This window comes from Anopheles coustani, chromosome 3 (assembly GCF_943734705.1).
Source record: "Anopheles coustani chromosome 3, idAnoCousDA_361_x.2, whole genome shotgun sequence".
Taxonomy (NCBI): Eukaryota; Metazoa; Arthropoda; class Insecta; order Diptera; family Culicidae; genus Anopheles; species Anopheles coustani.
Window position 1 is genome coordinate 49385197 of NC_071288.1, and position 19795 is coordinate 49404991.

General features: G+C 43.0%; 2 protein-coding genes across 2 annotated transcripts in view; both read left to right on the top strand.

Moving 5' to 3' along the window:
- Positions 1-19795, top strand: part of LOC131259718 (furin-like protease 1, isoforms 1/1-X/2) — a 181476-nt gene that overhangs the window by 47707 nt on the left and 113974 nt on the right. The gene's annotated exons all lie outside the window — the stretch shown is intronic.
- Positions 553-1068, top strand: LOC131259719 (cuticle protein 16.5-like). Its single transcript, XM_058261291.1, has 2 exons — positions 553-570; positions 676-1068. The coding sequence occupies exons 1-2, from the start codon at positions 553-555 to the stop codon at positions 1066-1068; spliced, it is 411 nt and encodes a 136-aa protein (XP_058117274.1).

Consider the following 19795-nt stretch of genomic DNA (forward strand, 5'->3'; position numbering starts at 1 on the left):
ACCGAACTCTGGTCGACATGTTTGATCGTAAAAATGTGGTTCAAAATTTGCATACGCGAAATGCGTGACGCGAAAGTAGAAGGTTGCTGGACGGCCCGAACAGCTCAATTCACACCAAGCACTTGGCGTATGATTCTAGTTTATTATTCGTCCGGCGTTCGTCCGCCGGCGAGCGGTCAATTGATTGGCCGCAAATTGGCCCCACTGGAGTGCTTCGGAATTGGAATTGGGAATGCGGCTAACATCCCTGCCTTCGATAATATCACGAATTGCGTCCACGGGCGACTACCCTTGAACGATATTGTGAACTCTATCGCGCCTCTTGGTGGTGCTGGTGGTATGAGCTTCTTTAAATGTTCGGCGCATCCAGGGCCACTCGGCCCAACTGATGCAACGGTCTCTACGGTGGGGTACATGGATGTAGCTGGTCCTGAACTTTTTGGATTCGATTATAAATAGCAACTGATTGTTCGGTTAACGGCATCAGTTAGCGTTCCATCTTCAGTCCTGCAACTTCACAGCCTAGTACCAAACGCCTCCCAGCACTCCAAAATGAACTCCAAAATTGTGGTAAGTTAGCGCAACCGATCTGCTTAATTGTTCAGAATTCCCGGAGATCACCGGGGTGTACTGTTGGACAACAGTGGCTTACCTTCCTTTGCCGTCCCTCTGCAGATTGCCTTCGCTCTGTGCGTCCTGAGCACCGTCTCGGCTGGCGTTGTCCCGGTTGCTGCTCCCCTGGCGGCGGCCGGCGTCATCGCTCCCTACGCCACCTCCTACAACGCACACACGGTGAACCACAACATTGCGGCGCCTTATGTTGCCGCCACTCCGGTGGCCGCCGCGGTCGCCAAGTATGTCGCTGCTCCGGCTGCGCCACTAGCGGCCGTCGCTCCGGTTGCCAAGTATGTCGCTGCTCCGGCCTACGCCGCTGCGTACACTGCCGGCGCCCCGGTGCTGCCAGCTGCCGCTGCCTACACGGCCTACACGGCTGCCGGTGCGCCAGTGCTGCCAGCTGCCGCTGCCTACACTGCCTACAATGCCGCCGCCTACCCATACCTGTTCTAAGCCTCTATGCTCCAAAACCGGCAGTGATATTCGCTAAGTGCTTCGAAGAAGGACTCACTAATTCCTTCTCAACTATTGCTTCAGCCAGAAGTTGCGCAAAATATACGCACATCGTTTTGTTACCATATGTAGCTTTCGTTTTAAATTCATTCCATTCCGTGGGGCATTCGGATTCATCGAATTCTTTTGATTTATCTATATGTATGTATAAAAATCTAGTGTCATGGCGTCAGTGGTCACACTCCTCCTGAACGGCTGGACCATTTTGAATTAAACTTTCTACACACGTTCGTTAGGTATAAGAATCTCTTTAAAACTGTTTTTTCTCTTCTCAAGACTACATTCTGTTTTAACTAATTACGACTTTCCATTTTCATACCTTGCTCTGTTCGAGTACATCCATCAATGGCATATGAGGTGTAAGTCCAACTTGCAAGTACATACGGTTAAAGCTGCATTCCTTTTGTTCAACTGCTTAAGATAGACTGACAAAAGAAATGGAATATTTATGTATTTCATTGCTTGTTTGTTGTATGTGCTATATAAACGTTCTTCTTCTTCTTAAACATTAGTCATGGCTATACATTAAACAATCAAAATGTGTCGGTAGGATCTCAATATTTTCAACAACAAACATTAATATTATAGGCGAAAAAGGTGAACCGGGCCAGTGAATTTACAATAAATTGCTTGTATGTCGGACAGTTTCGTAGTAATAAGAGAAGATTGAATTTACCTGTCCGTAACTAGCATTTCCTTGCATAAGGCTTTACTTTTAGGAAGATCGCATTTTGTGTATCACTTGTGGAGAGGCCAGAAAAGCAGAATCAAAACACTGTGAGATGATTGCTTTCTTTCCTTCGCTTTATTGCTGGAAGCGGTTTTATTTCATTGTTTTTTCTCTCTCTCGTTTTCCAAGAATGCAATCGATAACTCGGCGCCGGTCAATCGATTTCCTATCGCGGTCGCCCGTTGACAGAACTTCTCGGTCCCTGCGGCCTGCAGATATATCAATCATGCGGCCGTATTCCATTGGGCAGATTACAGATGTGTCGATGCTGATTGCCGGCAACTGTTGAGGATTAATTGCTTGCGCATGATTGCTTTCCTTTGTGGTGGGTAAATTGATTTTCTTGCTTTACTCTCCTACTCTACTGGAGCCAACTCGTTGTCGATGGTCGGGATCTGAACGGACGATCAACGATGAGATTGCAAGAGAAAATATTTACGTACATATTGAGTCCTGTAATTAATCGCTTGAATATGGAATTGCTTTCTTCAGGCTGTGAATGATAACAGTCGAGCGGGGGCACCTTTTTTATCTAGGTTTCTCTTTCATTCCAATAGTTCACCACTGGGAGTTTCAGATGTTTTTGTGACCATCTACAATATTCTATGTTCTATTTTCAAATCATTTGAAGCGTTACCCCTTGGGATAACTTCCAGATGATACAGGTTTCCGGATATTTCCGGAAAATTAAGTTTTAACATCCTAGAGTATCTCTAACCCCGGGACCTGTTTTTCCAAGGATTGGTATCCATGGAAATTATTTTCAGATTTCAAAAGCAAAATGCACCAGCGTGGAATACGTTCACCATCTGTTATTAATTTTATGAAAGGTTGTTGTGCGAGATGAAATGCAAAAATGCTCGTAAATATGTTTTACTAAGAACGTCGAGGTATGGCACGAGTACGGAAAAGAATATTCTAATTAAACAACGAAAGCTTAGCCACTTTCCAGCAGCGTCCAACCGGTGTGCTTCACGGTACAGTGCATTGGATGGAACATGAAATGAAAAGTACGCATCAGAGCTTTTCCACAGCAACAGCAGCTGCCGCTGGGGTGGACGCCGCCATGGTCGGCTGCAGCAGCTCTGCTTGCCTTCGCCACAGGAATTTCATTTCCCCAACCAGCCAGATCTTTTTTACTTTTCCCTCGCGAACGCCAGTGCGCAAGAGATGGCTTAGTTTGTCGTTCTGTTTATTTCTCCCTGCACTGGCCCGGGCGGACAAAGATAATTTATCATAATGAACATCACACGGTCTGGGTCGCGAAGTGGTTAAGAGAGCAAAAGAAACACAGCGATCACTTCTCATTTCCCTCCTAGGTCAGGAGGGGAGAAGGGGGGGGAAGTGGCTGGGAAAGCAAGCTGGTGGTTTTCCTTCGTATCGAGGCGGCAATGTACTGTGAATTGAGAAAGAAATGAGCGTGGATGGATGCTGCGATGCGCCTCTGTATGTGTGTGTGTGAGCGATACGATATACGAACTAAAATTAAACAAAAGGAAAACTCATGTTGATGACAGTCTTAAACCCGAAAGACCGTTTCCGTGCTTATGCAATTATTTTGTTTTGTCAGCACCATTTGTGTGTGCATGTGTGTCGCTTGTTGTCTACAGCGGCGCGCAAGAAGGTGGAAGAAGATGATCACAGTAAGTAAACACGTCGTTTTGGTGTACGTCGTTTCACGTGCATGATTCTTCGCGAGGGCCCCAAGGCGCCCACACAACATGCTTGCGGAATTTAGTTCCTTTTTTTGGGAAATTGTTGTTTGCACATTTATTGTACCAATGGGGGCAAATTGTAGATAGGGAATCAAAGAAGTGAACTAACAAAAAAAAAAAAGTTTTGTGTTTAAGCACTTCGCGTAAATGACAGTTCCCGACAACCGAAAAACTACAACAGGAGAAAATGTTCTTATATGTACCCACCTGTTCGAAACATGAACAATGATTTATCCTTCCCGAAACTAGATAAATTCCCAAAAGATTATTGGCGTAACGACCTCTCCAAACTGGACAATAACTCATTTTATTCGAGCTTACAATACATAATTCATGTTTATATCTGTTTTGGAGCTAGAATACTGCCAAACTCCTTCTGGAGCCTTTTCTCTCTTCGGTTGAGATTTATCAGAGTAACAATAATGTTCAGTACTTTTAGAGTTGGTTTTTGAATATTTTTTAAGTGTTTAAGATTTAAGAATTGTTATACAAAATTCTTGCTTTAACACAAATATTACGTTACAAGATATGCTAAGAACCACATCGTTTTACAGGGGTTTTCAGATGATATTATAACTTATAAAATATAACCATTTTAATTATAGTCGATGTGATATGTTGGACCACCGATTATTATTTCTTCTGACACAACTTGCGTTATAAAGTCATCTGATGCTGCTGGAATAGTATGTGCTGCTGTTAGACATAATTCTGCTACTGTATCATTTGGAAATCCCTGTATTTTTACTCTTATATTTTCTTCAGTACTTTTTTGTAAATTGTATATGTAATTTAGAAAATGGTCACCACGTAAGATGTCCTGTTACTTCGTCAGGTTGGTCTTAGTTTGTAATTTTATTTTTGCTAGAATATCACCCACTTTGTGTGTGGTGCGTATTGGAGCAATTGTCTCTACAAGTGCCACGAAAATCCTGAGCGACGAAAGACGAAAGAGGAGAAATACAAGTTTCATGCAAATGGTAGAGATCACACAAATGAAGTCACCATATTTCGGTGAGGGTGGGAACGTTGGGCGTCGGAAAAAGTAAGCTAAAACAGCCCAACCACCGGAGCCACCGCATTCCCTCATTCCCGCGCCTGGTTTGCTCGGGTTCGACCGTGTGTTTTTTCGGTAACGACGAGGATCTTGAGTGACGCTATTGTGTGTCGCTTTTGTGTGGAACAACTTCCGCAACGCGGTTAACTTTTCGACCTTTCTCCCGACGACCGACGAATTCCGGAACGGTTCCCCTGCAGCTCGCTTTTGCGCCCAGTCGATGTTCCCGGGATAAACAAAACAGCAACGAGATCTGCGTATGTTGGGCGCAAAAGTGCCACCCTCCCCCTCCTCTCACTCCCCTGGGTTGTTGTTGTCAGGGAGATTCCTGTCACTCTTCTCTGTTATCGCGGGAGGGATGGTCGTAGGCGGGGCGGTTTCTGGCGGGCTGGTATTGTGTTTGAATCGAGAAAGAAATGCAAAAGTTATGTCGCAGTCGGTCGGCGGCACTCCCATGCTCTCTTCACTCCCAGAGGGAACACAATGCACAATCGCAAGTGCCATGCAAAACCGCGAAGTTGTTGACGTCTGCTAGCTCGAATGTGCTGTGTGTGTGTGCAGCGGTATACCATCCCCGCTGTCATCGTGCACGGCCGCCGTCACGGAACAAGCCAAATAAACCCCCAATGAAACAATGTATCCGTCAGGCCGACGAGGCAAGATCGGAGCCCATTCTGTAGCGATTGTTATGTTTTCCGGTTTTTCGCGTTTTGGCGCTTTTGCTGCTCTGATCTTATCCGCCGCTTGCCGGCCACCATCTTCTCTTTCACCACTAGGTCTTGTTTCTGTGTACGTTGCTTCACTTTCCTTTCTAGGTGCAGACGATACAAACTCACCTCACTCAGAACCGGTAGCGACCGGGCGGGCGGGGTTCGTACCATTGCATTTATGATGGATGCGCGAATGCAATTTTTATTTCCCCATGCATCGCTAATGTTTTGCACGCTTTTGTGTGCGAACGATGCGCTCGGGACTCGGTGCAGGTTGTAGTAGTCGGCGGTGAATGTTGCCATCAACCCCGCGCCCCGGTGTTGATATACAGTTTTCTTGGCACGAGAATATTCTAACAGTCACTCTCAGCTGCATTCGCTATCACTCCCCGACCGTATGGCGTAATCTTTGCTGTCCCACTTTTCCGGTGGCGTAATGCGAAAAAAGTGCGATACAAAATGAAAAGTGGAAAGCAAACGTGTGGATGGAAAACAAAGATGAAAAGCTTTTGCTTCCAAAGATGAAGAAGGAGTGCTTTATGAAAAAAAAAACGGTTACACGCTTAAGGAGAAAGATTCGTTTCCCACCTTTTTCCGTTCTTCCTTTGGTTTTTACAAGCTCTCGTTTTCATAGTTGTTTGTTACTTACTGTTTGTTCGTCTTGCTTGATTGTAAATCGGGTTTTTCGCTTACCTTCGGAAATTTCGTTCCCGCGGTATAAACGAGCACTGCTTTCATGTGAATTTGAACGTTTTACAAACAATAAACACTTCAATGATCGGCTCTGATTCACGGGCAGTGTAATAACTCGATGATGCTTGTCAAGGTTATGTATTTTATTATTTAGCTATGCAGCTGGCCAATGCAAGTAAAGCTGTTTGATTCTTTTGGTAAATTTTTCAAACGAACATTTCTGCTGTTTTGTTTCATGTGTGGCGAAATTATTTTGATGATGTCATTAAAATAGCTTTTAAATAGAAACGCGAATGATCAGTTTGATGTGGGTTAGTTTTTTGAATATTGTTTTAATCTTCATACGATGATTATGATTGATTGGTTAAACTTTAAAAGTACTTGGTAAATGACGTGGTTTGTCGTGCACAATCAATGCCGTCCGTAATAATTTGTCTATTGTGTAGCATACTATTAAGCGTATTAGCTATTATGTGATCAATAATAACAGTTTTTAATTATTATTATGGATTATTCATGGGTGAAAAAAACTTGGGATAATAGTTCTGTAACAAAAGCTGCTTTATGGTAATGTTCATAAATTAAAAAAATACATATTATCCAAAGCATCTTTTGTTTCGTATTGAAAATATGTCATGCGTAGAGAATGCGTATCGATAATAAAATCCATATGGAAATGTTTCTAGCAATATTTTATGAAAATGTATAAATTTTTTATTTAGAAAAGCTGAAACAATAACCAACCGACGTATTTTAATCAAAGTGGAACCTTTCCATTCCGCTGCGTTGCGGTTGAATGACGTTGTTGCAAAGACCATCAAATACAATTTCGCCTCTCGGTGTTCTTATATTAGTGGGGCGTCTGGTGGCTGATTTTCCTATGTAGCCAAATTTGTTACGCTTAATAATGGAAGGATATCGATAGGTAGCGTTGCAATGCATGAAGGTTAGCATTCAGGAAATCCTTAACTGATAGGTCGGGCTAGTTGGAAAACGTACCTGCACCAGCACGTTGTTGGCGGGAAAGACAATGGGATCACTTCGATGTTCGAACTAGTTTATTGTCGGGCTTTAGGAGAGAAGGTGTCTGGGGAATTTTCTCGTCTACCAGGAATACCGTAGGATGTTGTACGTCGCAAGGTGCCAACCGCGTGAGCCTATGGCGAAACCCTAGCTCTTAGACGCAGGATAACATCATGCACATGGCGTGCACCATTCCATCAAATCCTATCCGGCAAACAACATGATCCTATTGAAATGATGAAAATCTATCATCACCGCCTGGCGCGCTCGACCTGTCCCGGGTTGTCCAGCGTTCGAGTAGGCTTCGCAGGGTTTTATGCCACCATTCCGAAAGCCGTTGATACCAAACCGCACCGCTACGAGGGAGTACGGCCCGTTCTCCGTCGTCGCCGGTGAGATATATCGCCGTCGGTAATGTCCGTAAATGGGCCATTGTGATAATGATTTAGGTGGAAAACTTTCCCGCCCGAGAGCCCGGGCTTTGAAGTAGTATCATGCAGTGGCTAGTAAAATCCTAGCCTCTCCCAGTGGTTGATACGCCGCGGTAAGCTTCCGTGCTGCTGCTCCATCATTCACAAAAGGTGGAGAAACGTGCGTTCCCAGCTGGCGGCTAGTTCCGTGCCGCAGCAGCACCAGTAATTCGCCGTACGGTACATCACACCATCCATCTTGAAGGGCCGTGCTGCTATCGTCGAACATGGTTGGTGGTTTCGCGGACAGATAAGGCGTCCGGGACTTACGCCCCGGAAAAGTTGCATCCGACATTATGGATGGGAAATGCGGCGATGCGCTCTCCGGGTTGGGCTTGGGAAGTTCGCTCGGCCTGGCCACCGTCGCATTCCTTGCGGCTTTCCCATCGGAATGTGCAGGTGTGTACCTCGCGACGCAATATGACGGGATGGGCGACGCGGCGTTGCAAATGTCGAAGACTCCACGCCGGCGTGTTATTACTTGCGTGGGCGTGTGTGTGTGTGGAAAATGCCGGGCCTGTGGACCATCCTTCCGGTGTTGCGAACGGGCGGGCAGGGCCCAGAATGCAGACTGTGCACGGGCCGGAAGGCAGAGTTTGCTCTCCCGGCTTCCGGTGCACATATGGGACACCTTTGTACTGCGGAGGGTCCTCTGGCTACCATAAAAGTTTCATGCGCCACTGCTTGGGTGATGAAATTTCCCAACCGCATGTCGTACCGTTATTGGTTTTAATTTAATTGTATTCTCCGCGGTGCCAGAGATGAAGCGATATGAAGCGGAGAAGAAAGAGAGAGAAAGGGAGACGGGACACAGCCACTCTTGTCAAGTGTGGGTCCCGATGGTGGCAAACTTTCGCTTCCAGGGCAACCGGCGCTGTTTCATAGATGTTAACTAAATTGAATTGATGACGCGAACCCAGGTGAAATCCTGCCACGAACACGGGCTTGCGGTTGTTACAACACACGATGAAACAATTTTCCGGTGCGGAAACATTGGCTCTAAATTAATGAGATTTTAAAGGGGGTTTCTTCGAAAGTCGAACGTAACGTCTCGCTGAATATGGCGATGTGCGTACTGAGTAGGAATGAGTCAGTGAGTACAGTCTTACAGTTAAATTGATTGATTTAAATCCTCACGGAAAGTTTTTGTACCTCCTTTGAATCCCGGATGCGGATTCGAATACCAAAGGAGTGAATGAGTAAGTAAAAGAGTTATTAGCCGCTAGTAATACATTTGAAGAACTGTATAAGGAATCAAATCTCTGGTATGGGTTTAAATCCCCATCAGGAATTCGATCGGAGATTCGAGTCTCAAACTGACACCCGAATCTGGTTAAAATTCCAATCCCTGTTGGGGATTCGATTTTTTCTTACTAGTGATGTGCATACTGAGTAAGAATGAGTGATTGAGTTGAATCTTACTAATGAATGATTGACTTAACCTACCGGATAGTTTTTGTTACTCCTTTTTTATTTGAGTCTTGAGGACTACCTTGACGCCCCGGCGTTGCTTGGTGACGAAGGGATTGGGAAAAGAATGATGGTTTCAACTAATACTTGAAAGATATGTTTGAATTGAATAGTTACAATAACGACACATTTAAAATGTTGGGTAACTATGTTGGATACACTTTGACATTTGTTTACATGCTTATTTTGTTTGTGTTTGTAAAACTGAGTTTTGTAAAATTGTTGAAAATTGTAAAATTTAGCTGATTTTATAAACAAAATAGTGATCAAACAAACCTTCAACAACATCTGCAGTACCTCAACTTAATGTGTGAAAACTTTCAGAAGCGACGGTTCAGTATTGGTCAAGTTTTTAGTGTACACAGAACTCCATACATAGAAAAAAGCTAAAATATGTAGTAGATTGGAATCTCTATGACGACCAGCAACTCTTTTACTCACTGATTCACTCTCTTGTGGTAGGAAATTCATTTTACACGTTTTAAATCACAAAATAATTACCTAAGATTCGAATCATCGTGATGATCGATTGTTTACTCTGATTCCATTCCCTCTGGCATCTAGTACCACTTTAACCCATTTTACTTTATACTTTTACAATATACTTTTACAGGATACGCCTTTTTTCACCTTTTAAATCACAAAGGGGTAATTAAAAGTTTTGTAATTCGTTAATTTTCTGTTTCCCCCAAAAATAAAATCACACCAAAAGGAACCAGGTGGAAATACGTCGATGTATCGATTATCCCGGGGAATTTCCTTTCCGCGGTTTTTGGTATTTCCCTTTCGCGTTTTTGGGAATTCCCCATTTCTGTCAAATTGGCGTGCGTTGCGGACAGTGCGGAATGTTTGGTAAATTCGGAAAATTTCCTTCCGGTTGGCACTGCACGGTCCGTCGCCCATACCCTTTCATAGTTGGGTTCGAGGCTGAGGCAACCCCACCGGTTCCCCGTGGAGCTTTTCGCACTACTTCTTGTTGGCATTCCGGGCATCGCTTTAACGCGAAAGACGACCACCATTCACCCGGTTGCGACATCCGCATGAGAGTTGGCGGTTCTTCGGGCGGGTATTAAAATTCATCACGTTCCATACGCGTTTGTCATTGGGCTCTGCGTGATGCGTGCGTGCGTGTCTGCTTTGGTGTCTTGCTATCCAATCTCAATGTCTCGATGGCCACTGGTGACAAGCACAGCGACATGCGGTAAAACATATGTTGACTAACTGATGGTATGGGATCGGCAAGTGTTGGGAATTTCCCCATTGATTCGTAAAGACACTTGAACGGTGGTAGTAAAAGTGTTTCGTTTTGTATTTTCAAGACGTTAGAAACATTCATAAACATAAACATATAATTGCTTCTAGTTCCGGAAGCTATCCAATAACTCCAAAAAGAAAAGTAAAACGGGCGGCTAAAAGCTTTTGCGTGTTAACCTTGCCGATCGGTCGGGCATAACAGTCGGGAACGCAATTTTTCGCTAATCGTTACGAAACGTTCCGTGGCGTAGCTTTTCTTGCGGAAATTAACTTTCATTCAACTACTCAACCATGCTGCTGCTGTTTGCCTCGACATTGGCTGGCAACATTAGTTTGCCGTTGAATTTTTGGGTTTGTTCCGACCGAACTCCGGGGAAGAACTGCTGTGTTTTGGGTGAATTTTCCTTCATGTCATTTGAAATCATTTCGCCCAAAACTCCGCGTTTCGTTCCGGCTGTTGGCCGTTAATTTCTCATTAGCAGATGACGGTAAGTAATGACAACTGTGGCCTGGGTTAGTTTTACCGGCGAGTGAGCGTTAGGTTTGGCCCCCTTTGTACACCTCTCCCCATCTCCCTCTCCCTGTCAGCCCTTTCTGGCGAACGGCAACCGCAAGGCCGGATGAAGGTCGGAAAAATAAATGCGGAAACTTTCAGCACCCTCCCAAAACCACGGACTGTTGGGTGGAAGTTGAAGCAGGAAACAAAAACACCATAGTGCCACGAACGGGACGCGGAACAATTGGAAAATGTTTGCGGTGGGCGGAGGTGGGACTATCGCACCGGAAGGCTCCCACCGGATGATACGGCAGTTTGTACTGTGGACATTCTTTATCCTTTCGAAAAAGCGCGTAAGTGCGCCTCGGTGTGGTGGTACCCCCGTCCTTCCCGGGGGAAGGGTTATTTTAATTGAGTTTTCAAATAGTTCGCACTGTTCTTCTCGGCCCCTCGCCCCGCTCTGGTAACGGACCGAGCGAACTCAGTGGCGCGGAGAAAAGTCCTGCTGAGTTCGAAGCGGTTGATTTGATTTTTTTTTCGTTTTAACTGAACTGATATTGTTATCGGGAACGCGAGCAAACTTGCGAGAAAGAATTTGTACTAATTTTCCTTTCGATTTCTCCCGCTTGGCATTCGTCAGAAGCAAAGTGATTTTCGCGGAAAATACTTTTTCACTTATTTTTTGTTTTGTGTGTATCTGACGTTAACAGTTTGGGAAGTTTTGGGAATTTCAATGAACCAGCAGAACAGCGATCAAAACTTATTCCGTTTTAAGCTTATTCACGAACAAAGGTTTTGTTTTCAGAATTGTAAAATCGTTTTGCGGAATGCAGTTAATTACGTCATACATCTTACCTTCCCTTGTCTACTTCATGATATATTTAACACGTTGACTGTTCTGTCACCCAAAATCGAGTGACAGCTGCAATCCATATCAGCCCTTTACACTAATATAGTGGTGCGGTAATATATAGTGGTGCAATTACAAGCTTGCATTGTACATTATCATATTTAGTCAAAATTGGTAGTATGATGTACTAAAAAAGTGTGGCAGTCAACGTGTTATTTTATGTTGAATTTTAGATTTCTTGCTCTGATTCGCTACAAAAACATCTCTCCACAAACCAAGGAAAATTTGCCGTTATTGAAAAAGTTCCTCAAGTTTTATCCAAAGATCAGGAAACAATGTTAATTTCCCGTAGAAAATGAAGTAACCAAGTAAAGCTGTCAACCCATTTAGATGGAGTATGCTAAGAAGCTATTTTAACATTATTCGTACAGCAAGAATTTTCATATTTTAATCACACGAAATTGGTTTTTTCAAGACGAAATTGGTTTTTTGTGCTTTTTTTTTTCAATGGAAATCTTTGTCGATTTGATTTCGTAATGCTTTTCATCAGGACTTTTCATTATTGATCAACTTTATTTGAATACTCGCAGACAAGAGAAAAATAGTATCATTTGCTTGTGCTATTCTGTTAACGACGATTCTCAGCAGAAAACCTCCTTCCACTGTGCTGCTCCTAACAGTTAACTTAGTGCGTGCATCTGCATTTGCATCAAAGGACTTTTCCTTTTTCCGTTTGTTTGCTTTTCGGATGCCTTGTGTTCCCCAATTTTCGTGCATCGTTAAACCGCCCGCCGTCCGAAAGGAAATCCCTTCCATTCGTTCCGAAGGGAGGAAATTGGCCATCGTTCATTTGACTCGTTTGCTGCCACAATTATTGCTTCATTGTTGGCTTGGCCACCCCACTTGCCCGCTTTTGCCGGGTTGTGCCGGGTGATGAACTGACCGGACCTGGGCGTCGAACCGTTCCGAGGTCATAAATTGTGCACCCTTGTGCTTCCAACCGGCGCACGGTCGCTGGTGCCCCGGGGGCTATTGTTGGTTCACGGTGGTTGAATATCGGTGCTCTAGTTCGTTAACGATAAGGTAATATTTTGTAAATGGCGAGCCCAGCGATGCAGCAGTTCCAGAATCGCCGGTACACCAACCTGCCCGGGGATTTATTTCCATCCAGGGTGGAACGTACATTGCGTAATTGCAAAGCTGCTGCGATGCAAACACGGAAGCGACTGCTCTTCGCTCATTGATGCAAAAACAAATGGACCATGGAATGTTTAGAGCTCATTGTTAGCATTTTGTTTTCGTTTTCGATTTTATGATTTGACGAGTGGATTTTCCAGTCATGTTGTAAGTTTGAAAACAGGCTATAATTGCAACAAATCAAAGTTTTGTCGTCGTTGTAACACACAAATAGTGTTTATGATGTATCTTGTTGTTGTTTCGTTCGTTTTGTTCAGATTGTGTGGAATAATTACTTCTATTAATAATTGCAGCATGGCAAAGACATGACAATGTTATTTTCAGTTTGTTCCAACTTAATGAGATATCCTACTGTTGTTTCTCGATGCCAATGTAGGCAGGTAATGGCAATGAATGAAATGTGGTTTATTTTTTTTTTTTGGTTTGGTTGTTTGATGTTGGTATTCTTTTATCATGTTTTTGGTTGCTTACTGGCGTAAAATTTCCTGTTTGGAACGTTCGCTGTTTAATCTGTTCAAATCGGGTGAATTAGGTTTCATTATCCTTTTTCGCAGTTGCACATTAACTATGAATTTGAGTTCATAATCGTGGCAAACCTCTCTGAACGATAATAGCTTTTGTAAATTTTCAGGAACTAGCAATAGCTTATACACCCAATGCTATTTTAAGGGCTTCGCAGATAGCGCTCAACATCAGCATCCTCATCATCACCTTCAACATCCTCGCCAAAATCACGATCGCTGGAGCAGTTTGCTGCAGCTGGGCTAACTTTATCAACAAGCCGGGTTAGTCGCGTGGCTCAAGTAATAAATGTTATCCATTCCTAGCATTCTTCACACCACCATAAATGCGCTCGGAAAGGTTGGGTGTTAAAAGAGGCCAAATGCCAGTTGCTTGTATGTCCACTTCCCCGCAGGATTGCTCCCCCCTACCTCTTTTCACCGCTACAAACGGTGAAATAACTTTGGTTTCGGGTGTTAGGTCATCCTCGTCCGGGGTAAATTATTCAGCAAACCGCCCGACATCGCATGATCCGCGCAAAAACCACTGTTTTCCATTCGTGCACGGTGAGCCTGAACCGAGCGCTAGTGGCCAGCAGCTGCTGATGTGCAGCCAAGCCGCATCGAGTTGCAAAATAAGACTGAATGCGCTGGCGAAAAGCTTTCGTTTTTTTTTCCAAGGATAAATTCGTTTCTATTTTGGTTGTGTTCTTTCTGACCAAACGTTGATGCTACTGTTGAAATGCTTTGGCTTAACTTCGTCGCGTTTGCCGTTTGGTTTGGTTTCATAAATAAATATTTGATGGTCAACTTTTTTTCCTACTTGTTCGAAATGCATACTTACTATCTAACGACTTTTCCATATGAAGGATTCCAGCTTGCAGACCGTTGGCGATCAAGTGTAGTTTTAGTTCATTTATGTTATTATAATTTAATATTTATTCTCTCTCTTCGAGTTTCTCATTTGTATGTCATTTTTATTTTTAATACACTTGAACTAATTTTCCAACACGCCGTACTAATTGTTATCTCACTTCGAGGGCTTTTAACTTTGCCAATATTAATTACCTTGCCACTAGCAAAAGGTATTTGTTTGTTATTATTCTATCGTCTGCCTCTTACGAAAAACTACCCACCACCGAACGAAACAAGGCACGGCGCCAACGGCGGATGCAAATGATTGGAATTGTAAATTTATGAGTGAATTAAACTCTCTTGGCCAACCTCCGCAACGCTTGTCGGTCCCATTCGGCGGACGAGACGTGCCCGAGAACGCCGAGATGCAAATGAATCGTGCTCGAAGTTTTGATGCTCTTTGCGGCACACTTTTTAAGGAACCTCAACCTATGTTGGCAGATCCTTTTCGGGGTCGCAAACACTTGACATGCAGACACAAGTCATCCGCGGTGTGAATCCTTGCCCCCCGAGCGCCCGACAGCGGCTTAGGAGTTTTTTCATATCTATGCTAATTTCCGGAACCGAACATTATTTCCACTTCACGGGCAGATCTGATAATAATTGAGCTTTTGTGCTCGGCGTGGAAGTATGTTTTCAACCTGTTCCGTTTTATGCTCGAACCGTCTCGGTTTTTCTTTCCATCTATTGTACAACTTTCTCGTTTGGGGAAGCGTTAGAGTCTTAGTCGAGTTTATGCCCTCAAAAAGCTTTGCACACTGCTTTATAATCTGTTCATCATTTGTATAAATTTTCATCCCACTTACACAACAAATATCATTTAAAATATCCGGCAGGCTCAGTGACTTCTCGCGTTTGCAACTTTTGGGACGCACTCTGTTTAAACCTACTTACAATTTGATGTCAAAATTGATTTTAATAATTTTCTATCATTTTCTTAATGCTTATTTGTATTTTATTCTCCCATTCTTTTGTTTCTGCTACAGCGCGCGGTTAGGCGTGACGGGTTTGTTGAATCATAGACTGAGATCATCAAGTTTAAAATAACGCCAAACGATACTTTTTCTTGTCTTCTTTCTTCCACATTTCCAACAGGTACGGATATGAGCGTGGAATAATGGAGAAATCCTAGCAGAGAGTGCGAAACTATCCACCGGAAGCTAGCGGCGAACGTACAAAATCGGCGCGTAACGTAGGTTTTTTATGCCAACCGTTTGTTTGACTAAAATTTAATTTACCTTTTACGGCTTCAAATTAAAAAATGGTTTTTGTTTAAAGAACCGTCAAATTTCTACCGTATTTGCGAGGTTTTCTGAATGAGGACAAATTTGCTTGACGTTCCGTTTTTCAACCACACCACCCCACCCCATCAGGAAGGTTTTTGCGCCCAACCTCTGACCACCGCCCTTGACTAGCGGCGGGCCTCTCGGAAGCGTTGACTAGCACGTTGGATGGAATAATTAAATTATTACGTGAGGTATTTCTGCCCGCCGCCCTACCGACCGACCGACCAAAGTTGGCTGGCTGGATTCGATGGCTTCGTGGACGTGAACAAATATTTGCCAACAGACGGAAAAACGTGCAAACTGTTATCGAAACAACGCGCTCTCGAGCCGGAATGGTGGTCTCCTCCTCTCAGGTGCTCAGGTCTGCTTGTGCAATTTCAAACGGAACCGGAAGCCCGAAAAGGGGTAGGGCGGCGGGCGGGGGTCCTTCGTTGGTCGAACGGAACCGTAAAGGTGTTGGCCATTGGGTGTTTTTTTTGCTTTGTTCGTAAGTTTGCCCATGCTCAACAACCACCCCCGCCTACATCGGAGTAACCTTTTAACGTTTTCTTGTAAGGCTGCAACCATTGCCGTCGACTAGCTTAGAAAGGTTGCTTCGTCGAGGACGCACTTACCTCATGATATATGCCCTCTTCGGTTGGGTGGTGGCTGCAAAACGTTTACCGTAACGCGCGTAACACGTGCGAGAATCGCACTCGTCGGTGGGCTTCACCTGACTGGGCCTTTTTTCCCTTAGCATGCAAGCAAAGGCCACAGGTTTAATGACCATTCGAGAGTTTGCACAGTTTGTGCGGGTTGCGAAGCGAAGCGAGCAGGAAGGTGTTGTTTGCGAAAAGGTTTGCCTACGAAACCTGTCCTCACCTGGGCTGCAATTTGTGATGCGATGTTAGGAGAAATTTTTAATTGTTATGAAGAAGAATTTGTGTAAAATTTTACATATTTTGAGGAAGAGGATTTTTTGTTTTTATCTAAAACTAGCTTTACTCTTTGCTTGTGAGTTATGTTTTAATTTAACAGGTACAATAAAGGCATGTTTAAAATGATTGATATTTCATGAATTTCCTCGTGGTGTATGAACCCTATTTAATAACTGTCATGCGATTGCAGTATTGGCTAGCGACGGATACAGGGATTTTTTTATTAGAATCATGTATGAGTCCAAATTTGGGTTAATATTAATGAAAACCCAGTGATTGGCACAAATAATTATTGTTTTATCTAAAAACTACAAAAAGTTGTTGACAAACTTTGGTTTGTGCAACACAAATGAAGTTGTTGTGCATTTTTATGTTGTTTTTTAGTTTTGTTCAATTGTAAAAATCATGATTTTATCAGAAAACAGTGATCAAACAAATCTTTAACAATATCTGGAGTGTTTAAATTTGATGTATGGAAAGTTTCAGGCTCGACGGTTGGTCGAGTGTTTAGTGTACAAAAAACTTTATATTGATAAAAAGCTAAAATACATAATAGATATGAAGAACAGAAAAATCTCACTTAAATATGATTAACAACGTAAAATAGCTTACTCCATTCCATTGATCCATATGAAATTAAAACCACAAACAAACCGAAATTTTAAAAAATCTCCCAAAGTATCCCAACATGTGTGGGATTCCTGTTGTCATAAAACAAAAAAAAAAAAAAAGAAAATTTCCTGCTGGATTTTCATGGTTTCGTTCATTTGTCTATGCTGTATTGTGTAAAGAATCCTTCAAGTACTCAACCGTTAAACAAAACGGCACATGCATAAAAGTTTATCGTTTGATCGCCAAATTTGCATGTGCCTGCGCCCGTCAACGGCCTCGTAATCGTTGAAGTGTGCTTCTTCGGCCCAATTTAGGTACTTTTTCATCCACTGATTTTACCGTGCGATGCATCATGAAACGTGAGCAGATCTTTTCCGCAATAAAGGCACAGCAAGAACTGGGCCAGGATTATAAACCGACTATTTACGGCCATTGCCGTGGATGCTGTTGAACGGAAACACGGGTGTCTTACCGGACTGCAGATTTTATATCTGGGAATATGTATGTTCTTACCCACACCGTCAACTCTGCTAAAAGCAAGCATTCTCATTTCCTTGAAGAGAGGAGAATATATCTGAGAACGAGCATCAAAAATGGAAAAAAAAACTTGTGAGGTTAGTTGCCGACCAGATTTGAAACAACTGAAGTGTGGAATGAAAATCTTCTCGATCGTTGCCGACCCCCCCACAAAAAGGTGGAAGCAAAAATGCTGATGCTATTCTCGTTTGCCGATGTGTTCCTCGTCGAGTTTGGGGTTGGGAACGTCGGTAGCGTCAAACCATCTGGAAGTGAGGAAGTGTATGGAAGTACGCCGAATGTTGAAGGTGGACTATCCCCGGTGCCGGCCGAAAGAGGATGACGACCTTTTCTAACGCTCACTGGCACATTTCGGAGGATCGAAAAGTAGGAAACACTCTCTACTGAAGAGAGGTTAAAAAGCGCAGATGAATGAAAGTAATGTTTATCCTGCCGAGCAAAAGATGCCAGTAGGTGATGGTGGCCGCCCGTTGCTTTATTTTGCCCACTTGGCCATGTTTGTTTCTTTTTGAGTTTTCGCTTGTGTACTGTGTGTTTTACCTATTTCCATTTTACATTTTTTCTCATCACTGTTTGCACCCTGAAGCGATGATCTCTTATGTTTAAACCAAGAGTTTCGTGAAACGAACATTACAGTTGTACGTACGACATGACTTACACCAATCCGGTACTGGGTGTTCAAGAGAGTAGGTCGTAGAATTGTTAATGTTTCTCTGTTATGTTTCTATTGCTGCTGTTTATGCCTAATAATGCACATGTGAATGCAGTTTAGATTGTTTACTAAATCATGATCTGAAGCTTCGTTTCAGATTTGTGTTTATTTGCTATAGTATTGGATTAAATAACATTTTTTAAGTACCGTACTGTGGTACCACACACAGTTCATTGTGCTGTGCTTTTATGATATCACTGTAAACTGTAACACCTTTCAATTTTAGACGATTTGATATAACGTATACTTGCAATGTGTAACTTAACTTAAAAGTTCAGTTTTTGATGGTTGTTAAAAATTCGGTGCTCTATGTTGATTTGAATCTTTTTTACTCTTATACATTTCACACTTTAAGCTTATAATCAGTGTATTAAAATTCATTTGAAATAATGTTTGATAAATAATATCTTTGCTATTTAACCATTTGTTAACCAATTTTTCTACATCGCCAGCTTTCGAAATTATTTTTCTACACCGTCGACAAGATAGAAAAATTATTTTTTTCCAACTTCCACCACTCGATAGGTGTTCTACACTTTATTAAACCTCAATTTTATTTTAAAGTGCACAAATGGTTTCTCACTTTACTATGGGTTACACAGTAGCACACGACCAAATATTTATTTGCTATTAACTTTGATAAACCATTGCCACCAGGGAAATTAATTGTTTTTTTTTACATATCTTCGTCGAGTTTGTTTTAAAGTTGCATCTTCTTTGGTACATTTGCAACGTGTTTGCGTAATAGTGTAATTTTAAATCTTAAGTGGATCCAACAACAAAGTTTACAAGACTTCAACCCAGTTTACACTAAGGTTGTTAAACATAGTAGAACTCTAATCTTAAAATTAGAAACAATATTCAACTCACACTTTTCAGCCCAACATGATTCAATGTTGAAAATATTGCATGAAAGAATCGACAGATACTCTCTTTTTATGCGTATTTAATTGTACACACAATTTTCGAATTGTTCGATAATTTCCTTATTGAATGTGCTTGACCAAAGTACGCCTTCTGCATTCCCTCACTCCGCCTTGCATCGCCGGGCGCCCATATTGATCTCCGTTTCCTGTCTAGTATGGCATCTGCAAGGCAACGGTGTTGTATTAGTCCCGGACCGTGAAAGTAAACGGGTTGACTGCGGTCAACGAGCAATTTCTTAAATGGTCATTCCGGAGTCATCGATTGCATACATCCGGCCGCATCATCCTCCTCCGCCCAGCCGTTCGTCCCTCCGAGTTCTGCCGCTCCGTCCGTTCTCAGCACCGTGAGCAACGTTCGCTCGTTTACCGTTCCTTTGGGGCAGCACACGCTCTCCGTCCACACAGCCGTTTCTTCGCCATTTAGGTTTCTGTGTACGGTTTTGCGGAAGCACAGCAGACGGGAGGTATGGGTAAGAAGGCGTCTTCGGTTTGGGACGACGGGTCGAGCTGTGCTTAAGATGCAAGGAAACGTTCGAGTTCGCCGGTTCCGTACCGTACGGCAGTTGATTGTTGTTCGTTTGGCAAAAGCCAAGTGAG